Source organism: Nerophis lumbriciformis, linkage group LG06 (genome assembly GCF_033978685.3).
Source record: "Nerophis lumbriciformis linkage group LG06, RoL_Nlum_v2.1, whole genome shotgun sequence".
Taxonomy (NCBI): Eukaryota; Metazoa; Chordata; class Actinopteri; order Syngnathiformes; family Syngnathidae; genus Nerophis; species Nerophis lumbriciformis.
Window position 1 is genome coordinate 25,589,937 of NC_084553.2, and position 23,923 is coordinate 25,613,859.

The window sequence follows — 23,923 nt, forward strand, 5'->3', positions numbered from 1 at the left end:
GTTATAAAGCTTTTGCCTGTTAAAGAAAGGAGACTGATCCAATGCAGCACAGACATTCGCGTGCCACGCTGTCACGACCCAGACGCACACCAGTGCACAATCATATGGGAGCCGCGCTGAGCGCACCTCCAAGCGCGTCTCGCTGCCGGCGACGGCCGGGTATGGGCCCAACGCTCCAGCGCCATCCATTTTCAGGGCTAGTTGATTCGGCAGGTGGGTTGTTACACACTCCTTAGCGGGTTCCGACGTCCATGGCCACCGTCCTGCTGTCTATGTCAACCAGGGTGAGCCCCACCCCTTTCGTGAGCGCACTGCGCGCGGAGTGACCCCTGTTACGCGCCCCCGGCAACAGGGGTGGCGGGCAGGTAAGCTGCGCGGGCGGAGCGCGCGGAGTGGCCCCTGTTACGAGCCCCCGGCCACGGGGGTGGCGGGCAGGTAAGCTGCTTACCTGCTGCGCGTGACGCCGGCCGCGGCGAAGGCGGACGAGGCGGGGTGTCGGTGAGGTGGGCGCGGTGGTGACCCTGGACGTGCATCGGGCCCTTCTCGCGGATCGCCTCAGCTACGGCTCCCGGTGGGGCCCTCTCGGGGGAAGGGGCCTCGGTCCCGGAACCCGGCGAGGCGTCGGGGGCCTTCTCCGCTCCGTAAAAGTGTCCATCTCTTTTTCTTTTTTTTCTTCTGTTGTGGCATATGCAGTAGGTGCCTGCTCGTTTTTCGTATGTGGGTAACAACATTTAACTATGTATATATATTTCCGAATTGGTTTAACTGCCACCCGCCTGAATCTATTTAAAATCTAATTTTTTTTTATTTCAACCGCCCGACCCGACCCGACCCGATCGGCGGATAAAATCTAATTTTTTTTAAATTTCATCCGCCCGATCCGCGGATAATCCGCGGACTCCGCGGTTGTGCCCGCAAACCGCGCATCTCTAATATATATATATGTATATATATATATATATATATATATATATAATATGAAATACTTGACTTAGTGAATTCTAGCTGTAAATATACTCCTCCCCTTTTAACCACGCCCCCCCACGCCCCGCCCCCCACAACGCCCCTCCCCCACCAAGGTGTGTGCACGCAGCAGCATTCGTGAGGGATGGGCAGAGACAGAGAGAGCGAGGGATTGATTGATTGAAACTTTTTTTAGTAGATTGCACAGTACAGTACATATTCCGTACAATTGACCACTAAATGGTAACACCCGAATAAGTTTTTCAACTTGTTTAAGTCGGGGTCCACATTAATCAATTCATGGTAAAGGGAGTGGAGAGACAGACAAGACATCCGGTTTGCTTGTTTTTTTTATTGTATCGATTATCGCTTTCCGCCAGTGTTTTGTTTTGTTTATATGTGTTTATATTTCCGTCCCCGTTTATTGCGTTTTTATTTTGATTCGCCGAAAGTTTTATCAATGACAAATACTGCCTCAGTTTGCACTCGGACAAGTTTACCGCGAGGGGCTGTCAAAATAAAGACTTCATGGTAAACACTAAGGTGAGTGTAAAGTCAACATTTTTAACTCCAGTAAATGAGTTATTTTAGTCTTTGTGAGTCCATGGAAACTTCACTTTTATCTCCCGCTGGATCCACATTGTTCGAGAATGGAGACAGGTTAGCTGTTGGCTTCAAACTAACCAGCACCCGAGCAGACTCCTCCACTCCAAAAACATACTTTGCAGGTCAAAAAACGGGGCAATTGTTTGCCTTTTGAAGTGTTAATGTGCGAGGAGTGTTCAAAAGGAGTCTCTTGAAGAAGTGGCTGACAAGTTAGCATCGCTGACAGTGACATCATCACCGTCATTGTTTACTGAAGCAGAGATGCTGACTGTGCGTTATGATAAACGCGCATGCGTCGCCAGGCTCTGCTTTTTATTGATAGATTTATCAGATTTAATTTTTTATTATCTATAGCAGGGGTGTCACAAGTGTGCCCCGGAGGCCATTTGCGGCCTACAGCTAATGTTTTAAAGGTCCACATTCTAAAAATACTATTAAAATAAACAAAAACATAACAAAAGTGAAATAAAAAAGCTTAAAGGTTAAATGTAATTTAGAAAAAGTTGCAATGTTGACTAATAAAACAAAGCTGTCTTTTTTTCTTTCAAACTGTCATTGCTCAAAACATAATATTGAATCAAAATCAATGTTATTATGAATTATTGACCTATTTAAGGTTCCGATTACGTCACATCAAATATTCCACTTTGAAAAATATTTTTGGTGGAAGATTTTGTGTATTTTGTGTGTTTGCCATTAAAAACATAGTTTTGTTTGACAAAAAGGGCGGAAAACAAACAAACAGAAAAACAACATAAAAAAAACGAAAACATTTTGAAATGAGGGATAGATCTGAAGTCGATGTAGACTCCAGGGATTTAAACATTAAATATAAAATGTATGTATGCCCTGGCACACCATTATCATCATTTCATGACCGAAGCAAAACACTTTTTACACTTTTATACTGAAATAAATACACCTACAACTTATTAAATAAAAACATAGAAAAAATTACCAGCAGCGGTAAAGTTTAGATCCATGAAGGAAAGAAGAAAGTGAATGAATGTTTATAACTGAATACATTTACATATGTATACACATTTGTTTTCTTTTTTTATAATTTTTTTTAATGAATTATGTAACGTTTATGTCAACCTTTTTCCAAAACACAATATAGAATGTGAGATATAACAGGATAATGCATACGTTTATAATTTTTTTTCAAAACGCTTACAAAAAAGTGAGACCCCAAACATTTACTGTGGGACTCCATTTTTATGACTTGATGGGGTCCCTGGGACCCCATTTTGAAAATTCCTAGTGCCAAAACTGCTGTCAACAGAGGAGAATAAATGCTTTATTTAAATAAATATATTATTTATAAAGCAAGTTTGAGTATCACTGGCAAATTTTCACCTAGTCCCGGCCTTGGCGTGCTGCCCGCCTTGGCACGCATATACAGGACTGTCTCAGAAAATTAGAATATTGTGATAAAGTTCTTTATTTTCTGTAATGCAATTAAAAAAACAAAAATGTCATACATTCTGGATTCATTACACATCAACTGAAATATTGCAAGCCTTTTATTATTTTAATATTGTTGATTATGGCATAAAGTTTAAGAAAACTCAAAAATCATATCTCAAAAAATTTGAATATTTCCTCAGACCAAGTAAAAAAAAAATCTCTAGAAGCGTCTGACTTGGGCTATGGAAAAGAAGTACTGGACAGTTGCAGAGTGGTCCAGAGTCCTGTTTTCAGACGAAAGCAAGTTTTGTATTTCATTTGGAAGTCAAGGCGCTAGAGTCTGGAGGAAGGCTGGAGAGGAGCAAAATCCAAGTTGCTTGAAATCCAGTGTGAAGTTCCCACAGTCAGCAATGGTTTGGGGAGCCATGTCAGCTTCTGGTGTTGGTCCACTGTGTTTCATCAAGTCCAGAGTCAATGCAGCTGTGTACCAAGAGATTTTAGAACACTACATGCTTCCATCTGTTGAAAAGCTCTATGGAGATGATGATTTCATTTTCCAGCATGATCTGGTACCTGCCCACAGTGCCAAAACCACCAGTAACTGGTGTACTGACCATGGCATTACTGTCCTCCATTGGCCTGTCAACTCCCCTGACCTGAACCCCATAGAGAATTTGTGGGGCATTGTGAAGAAGAAACTGAAAGACACCAGACCCAATAATGCAAATGAGCTAAAGGCCGCTATTGAAGCATCCTGGGCATCCATAACACCTCAGCAATGCCACAGGCTGATTGCCTCCATGCCACGCCGCATTGATGCAGTAATCCGTGCAAAAGGATTCCCAACCAAGTACTGAGTGCATTAATTGACATTTTCAAATGTTTGATTTTGTTTTGCTGTTATAAATCTTTTTTTTTTACTTGGTCTGAGGAAATATTCAAATTTTCTGAGACAGTTCTGTATATGTCCTCTTTTTGGGATTTCAGAATATGGTCAGACTAAGCAAGGTACACGGCAAAAGTAGCTTGCTACATCAAAGCTACATTTAACAGCATTTCTATCTATGGGCCCAAATGTATAATATCAATGTTAATGTAACTGAGAGTGTACAAATGGACCCAATAAGGGTCCTTTAATGTTAACTACCTGTCATTTAGCTGGGGAGAACCTACAACTACCTCTAGGGGTCCCCACACCCCACTGTATGTATTTATTTTACCTTGTCTTTTCTTTGGCCCACCCCTATGTTATTCATTTTCTCTAACTACAGTAAAAAATTCATCTAATCATTGTTTCTTTTTTGTTTTTGAATCATTAGCTTAAAGCGCCCCTCTTTCTCTGAGTACGTCTGTTATGACTTTGCTTTCTAGTTTCGATGACCCGCCTTATGTTGCCTCTGATTGGTCAATCCGTAATGTTTAGCCCTAACCTCAGCCAATTGTGACTCATCATACAAACACCAACCAATCATCATGAATTTTCTCTGTATGTATGGATGTTCTCATTTATCCAGGTCATTGTATTTTCTCCATATTTGTCTGGCTTGGATTCGCGGTTCACTTTATCACTTTGGAGCTTGTAGCTTTGATGTAAGCTATTTAATAGCTTGTACGGTCAAAATAATTTGCATGATTAATCTAAGTGTGTTCATGATTAATGCAATATTTTTTGTGCTTAATCACATGTGTTATCTCATTACTTTTGGCTGCCATAGTTTAAACATAACTGCAGTTAGTTTAGGTTTTTAAAAATGTGTGATTTATTTTTCTCTTGCTGCTTCATCTTTCGAGAAATCTTCTGGTGCCGGCCAGGGATTAGAAAAGAATCAAAATGACCAAATATTGGCATATTGACATGTACTCAAGCCAGAAAAAGGGCACCCATTGCGATAATTATTCATAAAATTATCATGATAAACATCACCGCAGGATATTTTTTAACACATGTTGTAAGAAACTCAAATTATCAAATTGAATAAAAAAGATAAGTGTTTACAGTTCACACATGATTTTTTTTTTTTTTTTTTTTTTTACTGTTTTCTGCAGTGTTCATTTTGTTTGTTTTAATTTAGTTTTAGGCTTTTGACAAACATGTAGTTTAGTTTTAGTCAAACTTTAGTCATTTAAATTGATTTCGTTTTAGTCAGCTAAAATTACATCACATTTTAGTCAGCTAAAATTACAGTCAATTTCGTCAACTAAGATATAAAGTGGTAAAAGGCCTCTTTGAAGTTTATTTGAAAGCATCTTTATACAGACTACCTGCAAAGCATTTGTTTAACACAAAAGTAGCATGATCTTATGGTCAGGAATGATGTAATCAGCCATTTTATATATGACATAATAGATATCTTTCAGACACTAGTTCTATTTTTCATGCTACTTCTATCCCAAAGAGTTATGATGCATGCTGCCAGACTTTCATCATAATTTGTTTATGAACGTGGGCGTTAGGTTCAGTCATTCTTGAACCTCAAAATGCAGAGACAGCAAGCATAGCGCAGGTAAACATGACTTTAATGTCAAAAACAAAGAAGGAATATTGAATCTGGGAAGTGCACAAGAAGCACAAGAAGTTACAATGATGGAGCCCTGTGTGCAGGGCAGGCTGGAATATAAGGAGCCCTGACTGTCAATCTGGAACATGTGAGCCCAGGTTGCCAATCAGGGACAGGTGAGCGAGACAGCGCTCAGGCCAGAAAAGTGGTGAAGGCAAACAGGAAGTAAAACCACAATAAACGCTCAGGAAAGGAACTCAATACAGAAATAAGGAAAAATACAAAATAAAGTCAGGCCTGCCTTAACATGTCCTGACAGCGGGAGAACCAGAAGCAGCAAATACACATATGGGGCGGGGCTGGAACCTTTCACTTGTTAATAAACGTTTGCCTCAAATAAATAAATAAATGGGAAATGGTGCATTAACTTCCTCTCTTTGTTGTGCGTGTGATCTAAATGCATTTCACCACATTTAAAGTTGTCATGCCTTTAGATTTACATTTGAATAAACCGTTACAAAATTACTTGATTATTTTTTGTAAATAAGTAAAACAGTAGAATTAGCTTTAACTCTTAAACTTACATTTGTGTCTATGTCATGATCAATGACCCGCCTGCTGATGGCATCCTAGCATTAAAAATGAGATGTGACCTATTCACTTTCTCCCAGGTGTACACATGCATATTAAATGATAAATGGGTTGTATTTTTCTACCTTCAAGGTACTCAAAGCGCTTTGACACTACTTCCACATTTACCCATTCACACACACATTCACACACTGATGGGGGGAGCTGCCATGCAAGGCGCTAACCAGCAGCCATCAGGAGCAAGGGTGAAGTGTCTTGCTCAGGACACAACGGACATGACGAGGTTGGTACTAGGTGGGGATTGAACCAGGGACCCTCGGGTCGCGCACGGCCATTCTTCCACTGCGCCACGCCGCCCCATATTAAGATGTGGGACATGTGAAATCCATACATTTTGGTTTTAGCGGTGAGAAATCCAACCTTCTCAGCTCACAAGGAAAAGTGTCTAATTGGCTCTGGCTCTTCTTCGTAACTAACTTCCCCTTTCATATGTGCGCTGTTAAAGAGCAGTGATTGGATATGTTCCAGACTTGTTCCAATTGTCCCATAAGACAAAATTAAATATGATTGGATTTCATTTCTGTCAACATTTACGTCTCATTTTTTATTCGTTAAGCATAAAGTCGGTATTTTGGTAACGCCTTAGTCAACGTGCATTGTTTTGATTCGTTATTGCCTTATTTTTGTCAGGAGAAAATAAGTTGTTGACGATAACTAAGGTGAAAATTATTACCAACGAAATTAACACTGTCTGACAGACTTGAAGCATAAACAGCATCACACAATAATATACTACAATATACTTCACCACCATACTGCTGTAACTCAACTTAAGACCCACCTTTTATCGCAATAATTAAGATTTTAAATTAAACTAATGTAGTGAACTTTTCTAATTTGTAGAATGGTAAAACTATTCTTAAATATTTGCCTGCCAATCTATCTCCCTTTCAGAATGGACAGCTCGGTTGTTATAGGGCTTACCAGTCACATACAGTATGGCAGTGGTCCCTAACCACCGGTCCGAGGACCGGTACCGGTCCGTGACGCATTCGCTGCAGGGCCGCACAGAAACATTAAATAATTTATAAACTACCGCATTTTCTCCAACTTAACTTTCGCCTGTCCCACTAAACACACCAATGTGTTGTTTATAGATGTATATTACAACTCCTGATAGGAAGTCACCATATGTTAAAATACATGGCGCCAGACTTCTTCTGTTTGGTTGATATTGTCATTACTGTCACAAGTGGTGAAAAAGTGTATTACAACTGCTGCGGCCTATACAGACCACAGCTGAAAAACAGATATATTACATTATAAAGGACACGGCCCAGGCTCTATGGTTAAAAAAACACTGGTATACAGTATATGCCATCAACGTGCCGGGGACTATCTCTTCGCAAAGAAAGGGGCGCGGCTGAGCAGTTTGGGGAATAATTTTCACAAGACCTCAAATATTTAACTCAAAACCTATTCAGGGGAATTGATTAGAGAAAATATATTTTTATCTTAAATGATGTAAGAAAGGGCACTTTTCTTATGAGAGCAGAAGAGCAGGTGCTTGAGCACTCTATTTGTGCACGTGCCTGGCTAGCAATTTTTTGCGAGGATCTCAGTTTTAATGAGCGTTTCTAACGATTCGGTATGTTTACGAACAAAACCGGTTGATACGGTGCAATTACAGTAATCCTGTAAAAACATCCCCAGTTAATGAATTCTGCAGCAACTTGTTTATATATCAGTGTGAGGAAACCATACTGTAGCGTTTCAATAAATACACTATGTAAGCTGCATTATTTTAGTTGAATATTGAAAATGTTTCCTGAAATAATGCTCATAAAACTTTCTGAAGTGTTTTATTGCATTACAAAAAAAGTAAAAATGTGTATGTGAAAGAAATCATACGGTCTGCAGTGAAACAACAAGCTTCTGTGTGCACAGGCAGGCCTCCATTGTTGGCACTCATTCACTCCCAAGATGCAAATGTGTGGATTTGAAATCCAGCCTCTGTGTGTTATGCTTGGCTACTTTAATGTTGTATCTATGCAAGGGATTATTCTCTCTACAGCGGAAAAAAACCTGTGCTTGAATGGAAGCACCCTCAAAGTAGCTCCGGCTGCATTCAATGGCCTCCAAACAAGATTAGAGCTGTGGTGCCCTCAGTCCCAATCCCCTGCATTCACACAGAGCGGAACCAGGCTGCGTGACACTTTTTTTCTGTTTTGACACTGAGTGGAAGCCGTCGCTGCTTTGTAGGGCATTTGGAATTGAGAGGTCACATCAAAACAGAAACCCCCCATTGCTCACTGCAGTGTTTGGGAAATCATCCTCATTGAGCATGTGGAAAGGAATTACTGATAAAACAAAACTATTTTGTGCTTTTATTCAATCCAAAATGTGATCATTTATGGTTTTGCCACACGCAAGTCCATAGTTTTCACAGCGCTTCACTTTTTCCATATTTTGTTTTGTTACAGCCTTATTCCAAAATTGATTTAATTAATTTTTGGACTCAAAATTGTCCAGCCAATACCCTATAATGACAATGTGAAAGGTTAGTTTTATTTATTTTTGTGCAAATTTACTAAAACTAAAAACCCACATATACATACAGTCTTTTGTCAATACTTTGTTGATGTTGAAATAACCTTTTCCCATTGTTATGGGGTATTGTCAGTAGAATTTTGAGGGCAAAAAATTATTTATTTCATTTTGGAATAAAGCATATCAAAATGTGGAATAAGTGAAGTGAATACCTTCCAGGTGCACTGTATGTACAACAAGTTGTCTGCTGTACAAAATGTAATCAGATTCAACAGGTTGCTGTAAAGTTTAAAGATAAGTAGAGGTAGAGATTTACACCTTAGACCTTGGCTACCTTGGACATCATAGGATATTATTATAAGACATTATTACCAGTATTGATAGTAAATTATTGCAAAGCATAATAAATGTATACTTTAAATTTTACACATTAATTCATGTGATTAATCACAAAAAATATTGCATTAATCATGTATAATCACAGATCGATCACACAATTTATTTTGACTATACATGCTTCTTTACCTTAACCACAGATGGTTACCTGAAAGGCAGAGAAGGTTGTTATACAGTCAGTAATCAGCTTGAGGTGGGGGGTGGAGGGGTAGCGGGGGGTGTATATTGTAGCTTCCCGGAAGAGTTAGTGCTGCAAGGGGTTCTGGGTATTTGTTCTGTTGTGTTTATTTTGTGTTACGGTGCGGATGTTCTCCCGGAATGTGTTTGTCATTCTTGTTTGGTGTGGGTTCACAGTGTGGCGCATATTTGTAACAGTGTTAAAGTTGTTTATACGGCCACCCTCAGTGTGACCTGTATGGCTGTTGACCAAGTATGCCTTACATTCACTTGTGTGTGTGATAAGTCGTAGATATTATGTGATTGGGCCGGCAAGCAAAGGCAGTGCCTTTAAGGTTTATTGGCGCTCTGTAATTCTCCCTACGTCCGTGTACACAGCGGCGTTTTAAAAAGTCATGAATTTTACTTTTTTAAACCAATACCGATAATTTTGAAACCGATACCGATAATTTCCGATAGTACATTTTAAAACATTTATCAGCCGATAATATCAGCAGTCCGATATTATCGGACATCTCTATCCGTGACCTTATATTTTTGAGCCCAAACACAAAAAGGATGAGCAGTAAGTTTTAGAAACTGAGTGATGGATGCAGATTAATTGTGACACTAGCGTCAGTCTACCCCAGGGCAGCTGTGGCTATGAAAGTAGCTTACCACCACCAGGTGTGAATGAATGATGGGTTCTACATGTAAAGCGACTTTGGGTACTTAGAAAAGCGCTATATAAATCCCAGTTATTATTATTATTAGCATCTGCAGCATTGCTAGGTGCTAAACATACAAACTAACAATAACAAAGCAGAATAAAACAAAATAAAACAGACACTTACTGTAATATTTCAATTCACTGGGACGCCGACCGATGAGGCGTTCACATAATCACGTTTAGATAAAGATTCAATCGCAATACTCACAAAGTGTCAAAAAAAGTTCCTGCAGGATGTCTTGTGGGGTTTATTTCGCCATCTCGGGGGATGTCAAAGTCGACCTGACTGTCAAACCATGGCCACATTTGTCTACTACCACGTGACAGCAGCAAGAACTATAATACATAATTTACTTTTAGCAAGTTTGAGACGAACTAGAAGCAGCCGTTCGCTCAGTGTGTCAACAGTAGCAGCGTAAGCTAGCATTAGCTCACTGCTATCAATGCGCCGCTAAAATAGTCAGTCTGCATTGGCATTTATAATAACAGTATCACTCATGTTTGGATAATTTTCAGGTCAGGACATGTAAATGGAATATTGTTGGCAGTTTCTGGATGTTTTTAAAGAGAGTAAAATGAGCACAACAGAGGACCCTCGATCTGTTGAATCAATTGTTGACTATTTATTTACGATTTCAAATGCATCAAAAAAGCCAAGAATATATGTTCTTGTCTTACATAAGGATTGTGAATGATAAACATCAAATCTATTTCCAATGTTTGCGTATTTCCAGTATGACTGATCTGATAACATTGTCAGAGTGCAGAAGCGTCACTACTGTTATGTCAATCTCCAAAAATAGTTGAAGGTATTTCGAGCGCAATATTCAAAATGGCTGACTGAATTTGTGGCATTTTGTGATGTTAAAACGGTGTTTTTAAATGCTTTGCGGATTATTAATACATTTAGATATGGTTTAATAGAAACAATAAAACACAAATAAGCATTAAAAGTCAACTTGTTTTTCAACTCTACTGGTACTTTAAATTAGAACTGCACTTTTTTTTATTTTATTTTGCCTATCGTTCACAATCTTTATGAGGGACAAGAAGACAAAAGGGTTTGGGTTTTTTTTGCATTCTATACGTGTAAAAATCGTCTCCTCTAGGCGGCTAGCAATGCGGCTAATGGGAGCAATCATTTCTCTAAATCACTTTAAAAATGCATTCAAAAACCGTCAACAATACTTAATTTACATTCTGTAAGCTGTATAATAACCAAGCTGTAGCGACATTGTTATTATAAGAGCGAACACTGAGGAACTCTACTCTAGCGTAGTAACATATCCACGAACTACATTATTAGCCGTAACTTCTTACTACGGCTGTTTAAATAATAATGAGCTGTCTGTTCCTATCTCTGACAAAGTGTGTGGCTCAAATAAGCACTTAAGACTTTTTACATACACACTGTAACTGCACTTGTCCAACGTAATAGATGTCGTGAGTGGTATCACTCCAGTTGAGTAGGATTTTATGCACAATCAAAATGACTCACAGATTTAGTTACCCCGACGGTAAAAGGAGCAACAACGTAACATTAAGAATTGGAAAAGGAGTACAGAAACGTTAGCAACACTAGCATAGCTATGTGAGCCACAATGGTAACATTTCAGCATTTCAAAAACTAAATGATCAAACTTACAGTTCACACATCTGTAGCAGATCGATGCACAGTTGGCAGTGCATAAGGCTTTATTTTACAATGTGTAGCGAAGCCGGTTTTACAGCAAGCTGTCCTCCATCAAGTTGTGGGCGTATAAACACAAAGCAGGTTTATCTCGCTCGGGGCAAGTCAGATGAAGAATCATGTCCATGAGGCAGGTTTTTCCTTCGCGACCTCATAAAACTGACTTTTAAAAGTGAAGTCACAAAATAAAGCAGCTACACAAATTACTGTCAGAATGTTTTCAAAATACATTTTCCATAATAGGAGACCTTTAATATGTATAATTAAAAGTTGTACCTTGTACTGATTTGAATTTTATTTTCTGCTACATAAGCCATCTTTTGTCATACCATCATTCATTTAATATTTTTTCTCGATTTGAAGGACAATACCTCAGTGCCAGCAGTTCAATTCCGAATTGCCATTCACACTTTAATATCAATGATTAAGGACAGACCTTTGATGTGTGGCTTTTCTGACTCCAATTTGCTGCTTAAAAACTAAAAACAGATATTTCACCATTGTTGTTTTTTCTGCCTTTTTGTTTACGTTAAAGAGTGCTCCACAAACGCATGTATTGTTTGGGCAGCCTGGTAACAGCTATTGGTATAGAAGTAAACATTTGTGCAGTAGAGCTCAGTCCAACAGACCAAGTCCCTTTGACACAAACAGGACAGTACAGGCAGGAGATTATAGATTTTTGAACTGCTTTCCTACAGTAAATATATTGTATACTGGCCATATTATTAGGTACACCTCAACATTTTGGTTGTGGTTTCGAGTTGTGTATATGGGGCATAATTTGCCACAGCTTCCAATAAGAGCTAATGACCTAAGACAACAGCTCTGAGTAGAATGCTGTACACCATGTACAAAGTTCCAAAATGGAACCGCAATAATAAACATTATTAAATGAATAGCTCTGACAATGCAGATTCAAATGAGTGCTATCTTCATAAAGATGCAGCTCTTGTATTGAATGTGGAGAGATGTACAGTGGCTGCTGAGAGTACCGTATAACAATCTTATTTGGCACTGCCATCACCGGTGTATCTACTCGTGACCAAGATTGCACTATACATTCACTTCCATATCATTCAATGTGCAAAACACATCACCAAATACTAATAATAAAACAAAACGCTAAATCTACTTTCTTCCCTGTCATGTGAGGCATCTCTTGTCTTTGTTAGTCATACTTTTACAGTGGGTGGTGGTGATCTGTGGCTATTTTGATGGGAGGCTGCTTTCTGCACCGTGCTGACGTCCTTCTTACGCTGAGACTTGCGTGACTTTACACTCGACTGTTTGCAGGGTTTCCCACCAGTCTGCAGGAATCACATTTATATGACATACAATTGTCAATAAACCCAGCAACATGGCCTTTTCTTTGTTGCTTCTTCTGTGTAGGGTGAATTTGGTACCATCTAGTGGTCTAAAAACAGAATACAGTATGCGCCTCTGAACAAGACGAGCAACATACCTGTGGTGTGGTGGGATGATTTAGGGCTGAAGATGAGCTTTTACATTTGTCCTGTAGATGATGACTACTGCACACTTTTTTTGTCTATACAGAAGCATAGGACAGAAAAGCCATGAATTAAACATTCATAGACACAAAAATTTAGCATTTCTAAAGAGAACAGTAAAGTAAAGTGTTAAAAAATGAAAAATAAATATGCACTTCAATCCTGTATGCAAACAAATCCTATCTAGTTGTTAGGGCATTTAATTATTTTGATTTATAGCATTGCTGCATTGCATCTGATATCACTAATGTCGAGAATTTATGTTTGGACTTTGAAGCACATTAGTAGACGTATTAGAATGTATCTTAATCCCCACTAATAAACGCACACATGAGTGCTAGAAACATTGTGAATATAAAAATGCATGTCTGGCTTCAATGACTAATATACTAAATAAGTTATACTGTACCAGCTTAGTGGATGTCGAAGGTGTGCAGGAAGTGTCACTTAGATCCGAGTGACTCATGCTGTTGCTTTCAGTCTGTGACGAAGCCGGTGAAGAGGTCCTGGCAACAGAATCGCAGTTCTGGCTTTCTTCAGGCTCTTGTGTACCTATTGTTAACAGTGTTAGTACAGTACATGACTTTAAACCTCCATGCTTTGTTCACATGTATGTGTTCACAAATTGCATTGTGATTATTTACTGACAATAAACTGTAAGAGAAATATATTTGAAAGAATAAAAGATCATGATAGAATTTTGAGAATAAAGTCAATATTTTACAAAATATCAAGTTATAATAATGACAGGTAATTTACTGTACTAAATAGGAAAAAATATATATATACACAAATGTATATATATATATATATATATACATATGTATATATGTATGTATATATATATATATATATATATATACACACATATATGTAGATGTGTATACATATACATTTATATGTATACATATATACACTTACTTAGTATATATATATATATATATATATATATATATATATAAATACATGTATATATTTATATATACATGTGTATATATACAAATATATAGCTACTTAGTATATATATAAATATATATATATGTATATATAAGTGTGTGAATGTGAGTGTGAATGTTGTCCGTCTATCTGTGTTGGCCTTGCGATGAGGTTGCGACTTGTCCAGGGTGTACCCCGCCTCCCGCCCGATTGTAGCTGAGATAGGCTCCAGCGCCCCCCGCAACCCCGAAGGGAATAAGCGGTAGGAAATGGATGGATGGATACATATACACACACACACACACACACACACACGCACACAAACTATACTTGTAAAATCAAATCAAATCAACTTTATTTATAATATCGACTTGATTCTCAAAATGTTATGTCCTTTCCTAAAACCACAACTAGAACAATAAAAATTGTTAAAAAACCTCCATGGCAGTTTTAAAACATTAATATTTTTGATGCAGCTCAATTATTGGATTGGGTTATATTGTAAAGGTGTACTTAATGTTATAATGTCTACAGTTGACATCATAAAAATGAGAAAAGTGGCATTATTTGGCAAGTTCTACATATTTGTTAAATATACAGATCAAGATGATCACATCACGTTGAACCAATCATGAGGAGTATCAAGACAAAAGCGGTCATTAATCTTATTCCGTGCTGATCATTATGATCATTTCAATAAGGAAATTAAATGGTCTTACTCTTCTCCTGCTCGTGGAAGTTGTGCATCATCTCGAGTGCATTGAGGGGCATTGCGGGCGTGTTAGTGTCCCCCTGTTGAACAAAACACCTTGTGAGTACCATTCACATAAGCACATTTATGAATGTAGGAGAAAAGTCGGGTGTCTTACTGTAATCCACGAGTTGTCTCGCAGCTGATTAGCTGACATGCGGTATGCAGGGTTTGCCTTCAGGAGGCACGTCACTACTGTTTTTGCTGTTGACACACTCAGTCAGGTCATGCGGGGCGTTGGGAAAGTGTGTACATTTCCACATCACCACATTTCCCTTATTTAATCACAATATATATTGTTTGAAGTTCCATACAAATGAAATAAGAAATAAAGTGCACCTGCATCACTGATTGTGTCCCAGATAGGTGAGGAAAATCTGACTCCTATTGTTTTAATCTCCTTAAGGCGGGTTTCTTTTGTTTTGGACACAAATGGAGGCTCCCCACAAAGCCTGAAAGAGGATATGGGTCGAACTAATGTATTAATACTTTATGTGTGCATGAAGTATGTGTCTACTCACAAAATATACGTAATGACTCCAACGCTCCACATATCAATCCAGTGTGTGTATCCACGTTGGCTCATCATTTCAGGTGCTGAAATATGGTGCATAAAATCATATTACATGGTATTTCAATCTATCAAAATCATCACCTCAAAATGGTTCAGTTCTCATACCCATATAGATTGGAGTCCCGCAAACTTCAAAAAGAATGTTTTCACTTCCAACACCCAAGGTCTTCACTGATAATCCAAAGTCTGCCACCTGGTCAGAGAAAACCAAATAACATAATTTTCGTGTAAATTGTGTTTATTGTATTCACCGGAGTCTGTTAGTTAGTTAGTTAGTTAGTTAGTTAGTAACATAACTCAAAAGGTATGGGTAAATATTGATGTAACTTTCAAAAAATTTCAAAACTTTGGGGATGATTTGTAAAATGTTACCTAACGTTTGCGTTACGAGACTGAACTTCTGTGTGTGTATACTAGCAGCCCCACTTCCACCCACAGGGACAAAAAGAGTGGATGCCTGAGAAGCGGGTATACTCCTTTTATTTCATTCCACTATAGAACAGCAATATATCCCAAAAAGTTATGGACAGATTTTGATGAAATGTCAGAAGTGGACTAAGGAACAAGTGATTAGACTTTGCGGGTAAATCCGAATCACCATCTGGATTACTTTTTTTCAAAGGATTTTTAACTATTGAGGCCTTGCGGAGGTTTGCGCTTTTGGAGTGCTTTTATTGTCTGTGTTTAATGTGCGGCAAAGCTTGAACAATTTTTGTGAAAATTTGTTGTTCAAACTTGAACACACAACTGTCGAACAGTAACATTGGCAGTGATAATGCTAAACCAATATCATCGACATACTTAAGTAGGCGATCCATAGATGCTTTCCTCCACATTTCAAGCCACCGCAATATTAAGGATTACAAGTCCATGTGTATTAGTGCTTAAACAGACAAGCTGCTGTTAGGGCCACCTTTTTCCACAATGGAACATACAGTTTATGTTAGGGGTGTAACGGTACACAAAAATTTCGGTTCGGTATGTACCTCGGTTTAGAGGTCACGGTTCGGTTCATTTTCGGTACAGTAAGAAAACAACAAAATATTAATTTTTGGGTTATTTATTTACCAAATTTGTAAACAATGGCTTTATCATTTTAACATTGGGAACACTATAATAATTCTGCCTACGTTAATCAACATTAAATTGCCTCAAGTTGTTGCTCAGATTAAATAAAATGACAACATTTTTCTTCTACATATACAAAGTGCAACATTTAACAGTGTCAAGTCAACTCATCATGCTTAATTTATTACAGCATTTGGCAAGCCTGTAGTTGATTTTTATTATGTAAATGTTATATTTTTATCAACATGTGATAGCAGGGACCCTGCTATTCAAAACTAGGCTGCTCCATTACTAATGATTAATGTAACTATAGCTGAAAAAATAGTACAATAGCAATAGGAGAGACTATTCATCCCTAAACACCATGGAGTTCATGTAGGCTTTCTGATGCAGTTACATTATTATATCAACTGATGCAGTTACATTATTATATCAACTATCAGAGACAGAAACTTTTCATTTAACATAATGTCCTTTTTAGCTGCTTCAACACAGAAAAAGGTAAAGTGAAATAACAGACAGACAGGGCTTTACTGTCCGTAACACACACACACACACACACACCGCAAAATGAGCTAACGTTACACTAAAAGCGAATTAGCCTTCACCTCAAGCCAGGACTGCGAGCGAGCTGAGCTGCAGTTTATATTTCTAGAACGTCAACGGGCTCATAGTGATGTTACTAGTAGTTGACTGGGAGGTGTTTATTATAGTTTGGGGAGAGTCCGCTGCCTGATGCTTACCTGCTAAACGCTAAGCACTGACTACATGCGCTCTGAATACGCACTGCTGATTGGCTGTTACCGCTCTGAATGTAACCAATCAGATGGTTGTGTGGGTTGGACAATGCTGGGTGCTGTGACAGAGACAGGCAGAAGGAAGCGGAGCAGCATGTTAAGACTTTCGCTTAGCTTAATATGTTCGTGTGGAAACTGGTTCAGTACACCCCCGTACCGAAACGGTTCAATACAAATACACGTACCGTTACACCCCTAGTTTGTGTTGGCACCTCCGTTTTCGTAGGGCAATTTTTTTAGAATTGTATTTTCAACAAAAACAGGCTTTCTGCAGGTATCAGCAAATTCAAATTGATGCATTTTAATGCCACTTTAAAAAAATGTAATGCCCTTGTCCGACCTCATATTGGTTATTATATATAGTCAAAAGCTTACAATTGCCTGTTTACACTCATAATTGTAAACATTTGACAATAATAAAGTTGAATAGTTGAAACATTTACATTAACTGTTATTATTTAGTAAATTAGAATTGGCTCGCAAGACTGAATCATCTGAGAATTTATTTGTATTTATTTATTTTTCTGTAGTAGCATCCGGTGTTCTGACTAAGTGCACCGGCCATAGGCAATAACCAATTAAATGGTTTTGTCTGTCACTGTACCTTCATTCAAAATTATTAAAGGGAAACTGCACTTAAGCCCTCTAAATTATCATCCAATTCTGAATTAGTTGATCAAAAAAATATACCCAGAAGTAGGGCCGGGCGATATATCGATATACTCGATATATCGATATACTCGATATATCGATATACTTGATATATCGATATACTCGATATATCGCGTGCGATATAGAAAATGACTATATCGTGATATCGAGTATACGTTCTCACGCAGTTGCTTTTAGCTGCTGGGCATTAAACTGCATGCGTTTCTCACTCTTTCCTGTCTCTCCTTCTCACAGAGACTTAAAACAAGCGCACCATCTTACATACGTCACATAGTGTCACGTGAGCAACGTCACACGCTCCCGTGGAGCAGACAAATATCGACATGGTAACGTTAGCTGTGATGCTAACAGCTAACAGTGTGTTTTGAGATGTAATACGAGAGAGAGAAGGTGCGAATCTGGTACCAAATGGAGGAATAATTGATTCCCAAGAAAAACAGTACGGGGTCCATTGTCTGGCGGTGGTTTGGCTTCACGTGGAAATATGTCAACATCTACGTTCGGTGCCACACCAACTAAATGCCGAAGCTATTATTTCCACATCAACACCGTAGGACATATACTATTTGATATGCAGCTCATTTTTATGTGACACTTATTGAAATATTTTGTGTGTCATCATGCACAAAAGTGCACTTATAGCTTGTTTTAAAAAGTCTCTGACAATCTTGCACTTTCTGTTTTGAAATGACATGAATGTTTGTGCCACTGCTTAATAACTGTTTAATAAATACAGTTTTGCTAAATTGACTTAGTTGTGATTTCCCTCTCTGCATGAAAGTTTAAAATGAGCATATATTAATGCAGTATGAAGAAGAATATCTCAATGTAGACACATAGAATCATCATACTGCTGTGATTATATGCATCAAGTGTTCATTCAAAGCTAAGGCAAAATATCGAGATATATATCGTGTATCGCGATATGGCCTAAAAATATTGAGATATTAAAAAAAGGCCATATCGCCCAGCCCTACCCAGAAGTATGTTTTTAAATGTTACCTCTTTGAAACATGCTGTAAGAATGCATATCCTCTGAAAATATGCCTTATAACAGCCACAAACTAGAGGATACAGGGATTTTTGGTTTTTTTTATCAAAATACAATTTTTTTTTTAAATAGTTGAAAAGGTTTTATGGAATAATAAATAAACATCACACTAGGAATGTAAATTATGCATGTGCTTGGAAATTGATGATTGATTTAAACCCATCCATCCATGAATAGATTGTATTTTACACATTTACAACAGTTTAAAATGGGTACATTAGATAGCAAGTTAAGTATAAAGTGTCAGGCAGATGAAGGAACTATTAATTCATTTACTTTGGGAATGTCAGAGAATACGATTTGTGGTCTGTTCTGAGCATTGCCTTGTTTGTCCATCCTAGGCCACTGTAGGTCACGTGAGGTGCCTACGTCACGAGAGTTGCTAATGTTAGCTAAGTTAGCTTATGTGTGAAGTGGAGATTGAAATAAAGGATATGTATGAAACAAGCCGTGTGGTCGGGGTGGGGCGGGGCGTGGTTAAGAGGGGAGGAGTATATTTACAGCTAGAATTCACCAAGTCAAGTATTTCATATATATATATATATATATATATATATATATATATATATATATATATATACAGAGGTGGGTAGTAACGCGCTACATTTACTCCGTTACATCTACTTGAGTAACTTTTGGGATAAATTGTACTTCTAAGAGTAGTTTTAATGCAACATACTTTTACTTTTACTTGAGTATATTTATAGAGAAGAAACGCTACTTTTACTCCGCTACTTTTATCTACATTCAGCTCGCTACTCGCTACTAATTTTTATCGATCTGTTAATGCACGCTTTGTTTGTTTTGGTCTGTCATAGTGCCTGCGTTTCAACAAATACAGTCACTGGTGACGTTCACTCCGTTCCACCAATCAGATGCAGTCACTGGTGACGTTGGACCAATCAAACAGAGCCAGGCGGTCACATGACCTGACTTAAACAAGTTGAAAAACTTATTCGGGTGTTACCATTTAGTGGTCAATTGTACGGAATATATACTGTACTGTGCAATCTACTAATAAAAGTTTCAATCAATCAATCAAAAGTGTGAAGGAAAAAAGACCCTTTTTTATTTCAATCGTACATCCTGTCAAAAGCCTAAAGACTGACTGCACAGTTCCTGTCTTCACAATAAAAGTGCCGCTCCATCGCGCCTGCGCTTTCAAAACAAGAGTCTCCGAAAGCCAGCGCAAACAAGCTAGCAAGCTACGGAGTTTGCCGCCAATGTATTTCTTGTAAAGTGTATAAAAACGAATATGGAAGCTGGACAAATAAGGTGCCAAAAACCAACCACTTTCATGTGGTATTAGACAGAAAGGAGGAACTTTTTTTCTCCTCCATTTGAAAACGTGGACGCTATCAGCACTACGGTCTGATTACAATCAATGCAAGTCATCAGAATCAGGTAATACACCAACTTATATTCTTGTCTTCATGAAAGAAAGGAATCTATGTGTTAAACATGCATGTATATTCATTAAAACACCTTTAACATGTAAACAAAAACGGCAAAATAAATAAATATAAATTATATACTGTATATATATATATGTGTGTGTATATATATGTATATATATATATATATATATATATATATATATATATATATATATATGATATGTGTGTGTATGTTACTCATCAGTTACTCAGTACTTGAGTAGTTTTTTCACAACATACTTTTTACTTTTACTCAAGTAAATATTTGGGTGACTACTCCTTACTTTTACTTGAGTAATAAATCTCTAAAGTAACAGTACTCTTACTTGAGTACAATTTCTGGCTACTCTACCCACCTCTGTATATATATATATATATATATATATATATATATATACACAGTATATATAAGAAATACTTGACTTACTAGCTATATATATATATATATATATATATATATACTTATTTATTTTAGTATATATATATATATATATATATACATTTATATATATATATATAAATAAGAGAAATACTTGAATTTCAGTGTTCATTTATTTACACATATACCCACACACATAACACTCATCTACTCATTGTTGAGTTAAGGGTTGAATTGTCCATCCTTGTTCTATTCTCTCTCACTATTTTTCTAACCATGCTGAACACCCTCTCTGATGATGCATTCTGCTTCGTCTCCTTGTTGTATGCGCAGTTGTGCACTGCACTCTTTAAAAGCCGTAGATGTTATTGTCACATATGCATGTACAGTAGATGGCAGTATTGTCCTGTTAAAGAGTGTCACAACATTGCTGTTTACGGCAGACGAACTGCTTTACGGTAGACGAAAACGTGACTGCTGTTGTTGTGTGTTGTTTCCGCGCTGGGAGGACGTTAATGAAACTGCCTAACAATAAACCCACATAAGAAACCAAGAACTCGCCCTCGATCATTCTACAGTTATAACGTGATTGGGCAGGCACGCTGTTTATATTGTGGGAAAGCGGACGTGAAAACAGGCTGTCGACACGTCACTCAGGTCCGCATGGAGCTGGAGGGGGCGTGGTCTCCAGCTCCGCCTGAATTTCGGGAGGTTTTCGGGAGAAAATTTGTCCCGGGAGGTTTTCGGGAGAGGCGCTGAATTTCGGGAGTCTCCCGTAAAATCCGGGAGGGTTGGCAAGTATGCATTAAGTATGTAAGTAAGTAGGCAAATTGTATTCACCCATCTATAAACCTACAATTGAATCTTAGGTTCTGGTGTGTTTGTTCTCTGTCCCCGCACCTGTTTTTCCTAGCTTTGTCTAGCGCCCTTGTTTATGTTTTGTAGTTTGTTTTCTATTTTCATGGTGTGCTTGTTTTCGCAACCATCACCTTTTGTTGTCTTATTTTGAGTGCCCTTGCAAATCAAGAGGAAGAGTTATTTCTTGCAAAATCTCCGCCTCTGCTTTTTTTGGGATCAACAACACCCGCACGCAACAGTAAAGCTCCGGCCTAAACTATGAAACCCGCGGAGACCGAGCCAAAGATGCAAGCATTGCGCGGCCAGGCGCAAAGAATAAACCAGCAGGGGGACCAGCTAAACGTCCTGACCCGAGGTCTACAGGGCCTGTCGGGGCGTCAAGACACCATGCAGGAGCGCCTTAACACACTGCTGGCCACGGTCGTGCCCACCCCAAGAGCCGTGCCTGACATGGCATCTGCCCAGTCATTACAAGCCACTCCAGCCGGCAACCTGCAGCTATCACGGCCTGAATGGTTCACCAGTGAGAAAGACGATGTAAGACAGTTTTTGACACAATGTGAGCTTTAATTTGAGCTACACGCCCCCGCTTTCACCTCGGAGCAAGCTAAAGTGGCTTTTGTAATCTTCTACCTGTCTGGCCGCGCGGGTGCATGGGCCACGGCTGAATGGAACCATCAGACCGCCTCATGCGCCTCATATGCCGCCTTTTCCAAGGATCTGAGGCAGATCTTTCAGTGGCGGAGAGGCGGAAAGGTCCCTTTTTATGCTCCAACATGATACACGACTGACTACGCTATCAAGTTCCGCACCTTGGTCGCCGACTGTGACTGAGGCCCATCGGCGCTGTTGGACGCTTTTCTTCCTCGGGCTTGCTGACGAGATTCGCCACTTGATAATCCTGCTGACAGGACTCGCAGTGCAGATCGACTTCTGCCTTTTGGAGGAGAGGAGGGGTCGACGAGGGGGACAATCCACATCAAGCAACCCATCTGCACCAGTCAACATGGCGGGTCCACTCGTTCTCAGCGACATCTCTTCAACTTGGCAGACTGAGGAACCGATGCAGCTCGAAAGTAGTCATCTCACCACCGCCGATAGGGACCGCCGTCTTTGCCTCCGACTCTTGCTTGTACTGCGGCACTGCTGATCACCTGATCTCCCACTGCAAGTCGCGGCCACTTCCTGCCTCGCATGGGCCCTCGCTCTCCGGTTGGTTTGCCTACCAGAAGTCGCAGTTCTCCTTTTTCAGGCGCAAGTAGAATGCAGCTTCAAGGTACACTCTCCTGGCCTAACCATCACATAGATATTAGCACACTCATAGACTCCGGGGCAGATGATAATATTCCGGACTTTGCATTCATAAGACTCCACAATATTCCAGTTTTTGAGCTGTCTGTACACAAGAAAGTGTTTTCTCTAGACGGGCGCCTATTAGCCACTATACTCACCCGACCCACTCTCTCAACCCACGCTTGTCTGGGAGTCATTGTGAGACCCTAACCTTTTTCGTTATGCCCTCTCGTTAACCTGGCTGCACAAGCACAACCCGCACATCGATTGGCCACGTTCAGCTATTGTTAATTGGAGTGTTACCTGCCACACACATTGTCTCCGTTCAGCCGCTGGCCACATACATCGTCACATACGCCCCTTATTGAGGTCATATACACTACCAACGTGCCACCCTATCATGATCTCAAAGCGGTTTTTAGCAAGGACCATGCCCTATCTCCCCCCCGTTCAACACCCCCCTCGGGCAATTCGAGTACCTGGCTAGGCCCTTCGGTTTGACAAACTCACCTGCCGCTTTTCAGGGCCTCATTAATGACATTTTTCGGAACATGACAGGGCGTTTCCTTTTCGTTTACCTGGATTATATTTTGATTAATTCCTCGACTTTTGACGAACATGTCCAGCAAGTCAGATTAGTCCTCCAACGTTTACTTGAAAACAAGCTGTTTGTCAAGGCTGAGAAGGGTTTGTTTCAATCGGCTCCATTCCCTTTTTGGGATTTATTGTGGAGGATGGTAAACTTAGACCCGATCCCGCTAAGGTCAAAGCGGTGGTAGACTGGGTTACACCAGGTCTACACCTTCAGAGGTTCCTGGACTTCTCAAATTATTATCGTCAGTTTATTCAGAGATTTAGCCGCGTTGCTGAGCCGCTGACTAAGCTGACTTCCACTAAGGTCTCGTTTATTTGCACGCCTGAAGCAATGTCTTTTGAAGCTGAAAAAATTGTTTTTTGCTACCCTGACCGTCCAATTTTTCATTGAGGTGGACGCTTCTGACACAGGCATA

The 23,923-nt window shown here is 39.2% G+C and overlaps 1 protein-coding gene across 5 annotated transcripts in view; it reads right to left on the reverse strand.

Annotated features, from left to right (window-relative positions):
* The window catches only part of stk33 (serine/threonine kinase 33), an 87,454-nt gene that overhangs the window by 15,164 nt on the left and 48,367 nt on the right, over positions 1-23,923 (reverse strand). For 3 of the 5 annotated variants that reach the window (XM_061963954.1, XM_061963951.1, XM_061963952.1), the window contains exons 7-14: positions 15,465-15,552; positions 15,307-15,382; positions 15,125-15,237; positions 14,904-14,989; positions 14,754-14,826; positions 13,508-13,650; positions 13,053-13,136; positions 11,558-12,897 (exon numbers count right to left, since the gene is read on the reverse strand). In XM_061963954.1, the coding sequence (XP_061819938.1) occupies positions 12,763-12,897; positions 13,053-13,136; positions 13,508-13,650; positions 14,754-14,826; positions 14,904-14,989; positions 15,125-15,237; positions 15,307-15,382; positions 15,465-15,552 (798 nt within the window). In that variant the 3' untranslated portion in view covers positions 11,558-12,762. Of the gene's footprint in view, positions 1-1,056; positions 3,460-11,557; positions 12,898-13,052; positions 13,137-13,507; positions 13,651-14,753; positions 14,827-14,903; positions 14,990-15,124; positions 15,238-15,306; positions 15,383-15,464; positions 15,553-23,923 lie in introns of those variants that run through there. The other 2 variants (XM_061963956.1, XM_061963955.1) reach the window with 2 other exon arrangements.